We start from the raw sequence: 8,382 nt of genomic DNA, 5'->3' as shown, positions 1-8,382 counted from the left end.
GCTCACTGAAGACAATGGTATATGGTGGCGCAACTTCGTGGATTGGTTGAAGTTGGACATTAACACCGTTGGATGCCGGCTCAGTGGTCTAATGGTTAAGTGCTCGCGCGCGAAGCCAGTAGGTCCTGAGTTCGAGCCCCGCGTGATGCGGGATCATGGATGCGCACTGCTGAGGAGTCCCATACTAGGACGAAACGGCCGTCCAGTGCTTCCAGGTTTTCAATGGTGGTCTATCTTCAACTGACTCATGATTTCAATCTGTGAAAATAGGCATTATTATCGTTGAGCTACAGAACAGTACGACGTGATCTGATGATCACACACAAAATATTGATGACGCCAAGCCACATCAAAATGAGCCTATGACCAGAGAATAATCACCACACTCCTCGAGGCAACCCTCGGAAGATCGCACATCAAAAAGCAAACACCCAGGCATTCTTTCAGTTTGTCTCAATAAGAGTTACTACGTTTGGAATGTCTTCCTAGCCACAGTAACCACATCACTATCAGTGGATAGCATTAACAGATGTCTTAACAAGCGCATAACCACATGGATTACCATCAGCTTCTTGAACCAACTATGTCTCATGTATGTTCAATAAATTACCTTGATTATCATTACTGTACATCAATAACTACTTCTCATCCCTTTGTTTGTAGGTTCCGTTCCCCTTCTCCCTCTTTCAATTCCGTCCTCCCACACACTGCCAGTTATTTAACTTATTTATTTATTTCTTGGAACAATCGTCCACTTTTGGCATTCAAATAAACTTCACAACTTTTTACATCGCAACCAGTCAACCCATTGTCTGGTAATGTGATATCTGCTGATATCCGGCATCTCTACTGCTGAGACAGACGCACTCGTTCAAACCACAAGATATACAAATCTTAGAATAACTATCAAATTGACTCAAATATGTGCAGTGAAGTAGCTATACCACAACCCACCGGACAATAAGAAGCGAGCACAAAGAAAACGATCGGGTTATGCAAACACGTGCCAACGATATTGGATATTGCACTGGCTTAAAATGTGCAGGGTGACTTGAAACCTGCTCAAGGTCGTACGCTGAGCATCCTTGTTGACTTCGTGTTTCAATGGCGCAAGTTTTAATGAGTTCAGTTTGATGCCTCCACTCTGATGACTTATGCCCCTATACGTATCTGATATTAACCACCAAACCGTTAATTGTTATTTAAAGATTGTTCCTACCGAATTTCACACGTTTTAGGGGTAATTTGTCTTTTCTATTCATGAATTGATCCACTTGTCTCCAATATTTTATGTGATTTGTGCATCCACTTCTCTCTGATAAATAATATATCTATTCCGAGATGCCGAGTGGTAGTTGCCGATTCGATGTGTGACGGTATTTAAAATAAATTTTCAGAGTGTTGCAGATATCGTCACCGTTGCAATCATTGGAAACTTCGGAGTTACTTAGCATTTTGGTAATTAATATATCGTTTAAATAAAACTTGGTGGAAATCCGTCACAGGTGTTTCGGTTTGGGTAATAATTTCTCATATGTTATTATGCTAAGTGCAGCTGTGGATATTATACGAAAACAAAAAGATGTAAGATGGTTTTTTCCGAAAGTATTTATGATTTGTTGTCTCAGTGAAGTCATTGTTGAAAGTACTTTATTTGTTAGAATGCTACGATAATTAGATTGTGTCCAACCTCTCCCATCCAATTTAGTATTGTGATCCGTCACAAACTACTAATTATGTTACAAAGCCGTGTATACAAATCCGATGCACTATCTCCCTAGCTAGATTTTTACTTAGTGGAGGATGATGACGTTTATATATCTCTCTTTTTTTAAGCTTAAACGTTTATGTCCTTATTTGCTCATGAGGCTTAGTGATCCTATCCAGTAGCTTAAAATGAGATTGATTGAGTGGGGTTCAGACTTGGGACCGTTACGCCTTTGATCCTTTCCACACCCTTAAGCCCGAACTGGCAAGAAATTTAGCTCGAACTATTTCATATAAAGATCTGATTATTAGCGAAATTATTTCCTTTCAATTACTCTAACTGGAGTCATTCAGTTTAACCCAACTAATTCGAGGACACGAATAACACGCTCAAAATATATATTCCACGGGATCTAATTTCAATCATTGACAAAGTTTGGTCGATTAGGAAACAAGTCAGTTCGTCTTTCCAGATCATCTTTATACTGATTTTGCAAAGTGGTTAATCCTTTTAGTGTTAGCGGACTTTTTCAGCAGCATAACGTAAAAGTTCTCATTTACGCTTAAATGAACCGGAAAGCTTCGTAACTACTCAGCTGCGATTTTTTAAAATGTAGTTACAGTAGGATATATAAACTATGTATTGAATCTTCTTAACCAATTGCAAATAATACTTGTTAACTAATTTCGAGTCAACTTCATATTTCTTATCCTTTCATTTCATAGTCACAGATCGAATTCACTACGAACGTCAGTACATATCACATAAATTGTACAAAGATTGGGACGGGAGTATGTTTTTGTTGTTTTTAACTCTTTCTTATAGAGTGTCCTGTTGGCAGATATACTTCCGAGTATGATTTTCAAGTTTATTTCTCCAATATTCATACAAAAACTTCATTTCCAGTAAGTCCTTTCTTTAAAGCAGTTTAACCTTAACTTATAATCCAGTTTCCTTGAACATGCAAAGTAATCCATAATCTACCGTGATCATTGGGCGGTCACAATCATTGTATTTGTCCAGTCGATTTGCGTTCACTAGTCTGAGCGACACGAAATCACCTGCACCTCCTAAAAGAGGTCAGTTATGGCAGGAATAGCTCATCAGTAACGTCTCATATTATGAAGTTGGGTGACACCGATCCGAATCCAACGGAGAGCATCAATGCCCTTAAGGTTGCAAACAAACCTTGTTGACAAGCTCCAGCTATCAGTATCTAGAGTTTCTTACCGACTACTTTTAATCAGTTAAAATCTTAGTGAGAGTGATTGTAGTATCTATTGAGATTGTATTAACTATTACGGTTAATGTACGATAAAATATGTTTCAGCATCCGGTAGCTGTGAGCTTTCGGCTGTTATGACAGTCGCATTAAATTTCTGTTATGTCTAGCTTCAATCTAGAAAGTAACATTTAAGTTTAGCAGGTCCTTTTGAAATTGCTTAGTTTTTCATTTTATAATAAGTTAGATACTTCCTACGTAAGTTGCTTGTTGGGGGATATTTGCTCTTAACAGCCTGCCGATCTCTTTTTTTTAGCTTTAAAGTTTTATGCGCTGTCCTACTGGCGATTAATAGTTTTCTGATGGTTTCATTTTCTCAGTCTTTCTCTACGAGTCTTTTTGGTAAGCATTTTCGGCTTAATGTGATCAGTTTAATTTTTGTTTCTTTCGAACTTGGGATCTGAGCAAAAGATCATGTAGGGAACATAATTCGTAAAAGTATGTTTTTATTAGCCCTACTTTAGTCATAACTTACTGGCTGAAACTACTGATAATAGTATTTTCTTATTGATTAATTGAATAATATCAATGAAGAAAGTATTTATGTTAATTGTTCGACGTATCATAAAAGTTTTGAAACATTGTAATATTAAGGAACAAATAGGCAGACTGAAATTGTTTTGTTTCCAAGGGTTGTTGATGCTAAGAATTGCAGCGGACCTATCTCCGTGCATCCTGAGCTAGTTGCCTCAATGTTTCCGTCTAATCACTAGTGTTTTTTAAAGTTTGGTAGTAACTAGCAGTAACATCCAAGACAAAATTTATGTGCTATATTATTTCACGCGTTAGTAAAATATATTATGTACAATATCCGTAAACCCCTTTCTGAAAATGTATGTCATCTGCTTATATTGTATAAAATGTATCTTGTGGTGAATACGATTTTTATGAGATTGAAGATAATGAACATATTTGGTATTCTATTGACATATGCGAATAGTGAGTGTGGATCGTGGTGTATTCTGTAATAATGATGAGTGAAATAGATTATAAATAACTAATTAAACCGACTAGAAACTGTCATATTTCTTTTTTATGATCTTAACTCATTGTTAATTGATTCCTTTCTTTCTGAAAAATATTTTTAGGGATTGTGTCGGCAAGTTTATCTTCAGGAATCGGAGATGTTACTTTCTTAAGCATGGTAGCTTTCTTTGACAAGTATGCTAATCAGCTTTCGACGTTGTATCTAATCGATTTTCTTTGACTAACGACTTCTTAGTGGGTTTCTTTTTACGAGATTGGATCGTAAACTCTTCTCTCAGCCCTTGTTTATTCGAGCTGAGGACAGACATTAGCTGCGGAGGGCTTTGGCTTATGTATTTATATTCCATATTTACCGTATTTTTTAATTTAATTAAACACGTACACATTGGTACAACGGGGTACCGAATACATATGCGCCACATAAATCATTCAATTTGTGTAAGGGCTGGGATACTATCCAGGTGCTCAAACCGAAGCACATGGTTCCCTTAGGGACCACTCCTCAAGTCTTTGACCTGTAGGTCTAATCTGTAAGTTAGTGGAGCAACGGTGGGAAACGCAGTCTCAATGTAGCCGGCGACCAATGATTGGTTCATGTGCCATTTGTTCCCTCAGGGTCCTAAAGCCCACATGCACCACTGGCTTGGAATTTAGGTTTTACAACTCCCCTAGGTGGATCCTCCATATCCACCAATCCTGTTAAAGCACCGGACATTTACTTTTCGCCTTCTTAAATTCGTAAACAAAAGCAATGCCGTGAGAAGGCAGTGAGTAGGACTTCCATGGCAGTGGCTGTATACACGTAACCATGTGATAGCATTTCGAGAGAGAGCTGACTCTCCCCAATCTCGGCCGTACCAGGGCATTTGAGGGCTTTGTTTCCCTGGTCTTATTAGCAAGTGAAAATCTTGTTGAAGTTCTAGAAATGACAAATTTTAAACTGAATCAAATTGTTTCGTTTTACGCTTCATTGAGATTATTGTCTATCAAGGTCCATCGGCGATCCCACGTTTAAAAACTTACAGATTTCTGATATTTGTCAAAATGCCATAGTTTTTCGTAGTCCACTCCATACATGCCATCTGGACAATGAAATCCAGTTGGTAACATATTTTGTTTTTGATGCCTGTAGTTATACATTACCTACACCTTTTGTAAAAAGTTACTCGAGACTGGAGTAGTTCACTGGCATCATCTCAGTCCGTGAAGATGGGTGACATGTATTCGTATTTGGAAAAAAATAGTCTGTTCCCTCGAGGTTCCAGACAAACCTTGTTGATGAGCCTCAACCATCACGAAACATAGTTCTAGAGTTTCTTACTGACTACCTTCAGTCAGATAACATCACAATGTAAACCATTGGTGTAGATTAAATTAACTGTTACAGTTGACTTGTAAAATCCACTCGTTTGAGACTACGTCTAAGTTTCTGACATAAGTCATAATTTACTGTAATATTGATGTGGTGACAAAAATTTTGGTCTAATATTCAGATCATAATTCATTGAAGATTACGTGACCTATAAAACTGATTTCGTTCATTCTTCTATGGTATCTAATCACGTTCATCTTTTTGTCAACAGTTTGCGTGTAAGTAAGTTATCTTATTAAGTAAAAACACCTATTTTCTTGGCTAATAATATTGTCTTTAATGTCAGCTCGTGCTGGGATTTGCAATAATGATCCAGTATTGCGATCTGTTATCATACTATTACATTTCTTCAGTCGATCAGGATTCTTTTCATTCATTTAACAATTTTTAAACATCTTTTACATGGAGTCATAAAACCATCCTTCATAAAAACGGGAGTAATCACTTAGCTTAATGATCGTATTACAAACACGTAGGGTTTTATCTACTCTAGGGATTCTATACGCCTTTGTCTCATTAGTCACCTTATCAATTATTTTGTGTTTGTTGATTACTTGCGTACTCAACTTGCTCTTTGATCTCATATACAAAATACATTACTATTTTATTTCATCAGTATGTGATTTAAAATAATTGACGATTTTTTATTTGGGGGTGGGGTGGACGAACTTTTCTCTAGATCTTGTATTTCGGCTTGGGCATGTGGAACTGGTGCAGCCGGTCTGATTGGTTCACTTTATTATGTTAGTTTGACATCAATAACTACACCGGAAATTACATTATGTATTGTCATTGTGGTTCCATGTACTACATTGTTAGTGTAAGTTGTTATATGATTGTTTTATATTAAGATAACTCACAGATTTTCTGAATTACAAACGATCGAAAAATATCTGTTCATGCAACTGGGATTTACATGTACTTCTAGGGAGCTTTCTTAAAACACTGATAATAATAATCTACTGTGTGTTTGATTTCTTAAAATAGGAATTCAGGAAAAGCTTGATATTCAAAAAGTCAACGTCACGGTATAATAATTCTTATACACAGCAACAACTATGACCTTGGGATGCGGAACAAAAATAGTAGATCAAAAACGAAAGTGACCAGATAGATAATAATATGTGCTGAAAAAAGTCTATCGAAAACTTCTTTATTTGTTAGAAATACCATTTGTTAACAAAAGCAATGCAAAACTAGATAATTTGAAACCTTTCTAACAGTAGTTTAGAAGGGCCTTTCATATCACTTTCTTTCTGTTAAAATCCGTGTATTACTGAGAGGTAATAAAAGGCGAACTTCCTTTCTATTCCTTTATAAAACGCTATCTAATTAGTCCAGTAGAAATAATAAAAATGTTAATAAAATACATCCAATACAGTTATTGTTTAGTGGTTGAAGTGTCCAGTTTTCGGCCTCTAAACTACTGATTAGAGTCCCGTTCTATCTACTTCGACTTGAACAACTGGGTAGTATCCTTTGCCCTTAACACATTTCTAGTACGACTCTAAACCAATTACAAAGATTTGTACCTGATAAATAAGTTGCAAATTTCAAGGTATATGCATAATGGAACGGTTTTTTGATGCTTTTCTCTTACCCTTTTAATCGTTGTATAAACGTTTCTGACTTTCTTTGAAGTTATTGAGTTTTACTACTAATGTAGTGAGTGAAAACTCTGGTACTGCAAACCAGTTTATTATTTCATGAAAATCACACATTGCCTTTGTAAAATATAAAAATCATACATTGAGTACATCATTTGCACACCTTCCTTCAATTGTCCTTTACAGACTCCATCATTCTTCTAATTCTGTCGCTATTCCGATTGCTCTCTGTCTTCCTTTTTCTCTTTATTCCAATCTTTTGCTGGTAAGCATTCCACTATATACTATTTGTATCTGTTCACATAAGAGGCTCACACCACACTATCACATATCTCGCCTTCATACATTAAATTTAGCCGGGAACAGTATATAAAGTTGTTGGTCATCAAGTTAAATAATTGATTACCACGCATACACAGAATATAAAGCGTAAATACTATTGTTAAGTACTAAATTACTTTTTTTTCGTCTGTTACGTCACATTCAATTTATTATCTGCGTACATTTAGTTTAAAGTCAAACATATATGACATTATTATAAGATATCTATCTTATTTGTTTCTCTTCTTATATCAAAAAGTAGTCGTCTATCATTTGATTGTATAGATGTAATGTAACCAAAATAGTCAGTTCATGGATTTCAACTTTAATGAGATCAGCAACTGGATTTAGTGTCCTTTTCTATTGAGAAATCATCAAACATCTCAATGCGTTTTTAGTTCCCATTTTGAATTAAACATGATAAATTATATCTAGTTGCCGCCAACTACCTAACATCTATTAGATATAACTACTGGAACTAAGAAATTTATTGTTAAAGAAAGCAAAAACAAAGATTGGTGCAGAATAATATAAATCCATTTTCGTTAAGTTCTCATCAGCTGTTTGCAACCTATAATATTTTAAAATCAATTCAATCAACAAAAGACTAAAAACTGCATTGACAGGAGCTTACCTTGCAGCTAAACTGATTGTCTTGTCCAAAATAACATGTTTTTTAACACAAAGATCAATAGGTATCCCTTACATGTTACCATTAACTATGTATACAGATTAACATGTATCTTCCGAATCAGTTATATTGGTAGTACAGAATGGGGAGCCTACGTCCGATTCAAAGAACATATTTTAAAAAGTTTGAGGTTAAGTGGATTAAAAGCATTCAACAGTATCATCTCAAGACATCTCGATATAGGATATCAAGTGGGTACACTGAAGTCCTTCAAGGTGAGTAATAAACAATCGAGTTATAATCTTCTGAAATTCGCCTAGGCGATAGTGATCGAAAGTCTAAAACCGGATCTATGTATGCAAAACGACGAAGTAATAAATCTTTCTTTGTCCTGGTAACATCACATTTTTTTACTTCATCATTCATTATATCAACTCTTTCTGAAGTCATCATTATCATTTTTCTTCAATTCAT

The 8,382-nt window shown here is 35.7% G+C and overlaps 1 protein-coding gene across 2 annotated transcripts in view; it reads left to right on the top strand.

The window, feature by feature from the left end:
- Positions 1-1,040: 1,040 nt before the first annotated feature.
- CLN3_1 (G1/S-specific cyclin cln3) overlaps positions 1,041-8,382 on the top strand; it is a 52,071-nt gene continuing 44,729 nt past the window's right edge. The window contains exons 1-8 of one of the 2 annotated variants that reach the window (XM_012937066.3): positions 1,041-1,351; positions 1,398-1,458; positions 1,506-1,584; positions 2,434-2,499; positions 2,534-2,613; positions 3,247-3,332; positions 4,079-4,151; positions 6,029-6,169. In XM_012937066.3, coding sequence (XP_012792520.3) covers positions 1,342-1,351; positions 1,398-1,458; positions 1,506-1,584; positions 2,434-2,499; positions 2,534-2,613; positions 3,247-3,332; positions 4,079-4,151; positions 6,029-6,169 — 596 coding nt within the window. In that variant the 5' untranslated portion in view covers positions 1,041-1,341. Of the gene's footprint in view, positions 1,585-2,433; positions 2,500-2,533; positions 6,170-8,382 lie in introns of both variants that reach the window. The other variant, XM_051216765.1, reaches the window with a different exon arrangement.

The sequence above is a fragment of the Schistosoma haematobium genome, chromosome 6 (assembly GCF_000699445.3).
Source record: "Schistosoma haematobium chromosome 6, whole genome shotgun sequence".
NCBI classification, from domain to species: Eukaryota; Metazoa; Platyhelminthes; class Trematoda; order Strigeidida; family Schistosomatidae; genus Schistosoma; species Schistosoma haematobium.
Note: the sequence above shows the minus strand (reverse complement) of the source record. Positions and strands in the feature narration are given on the sequence as shown.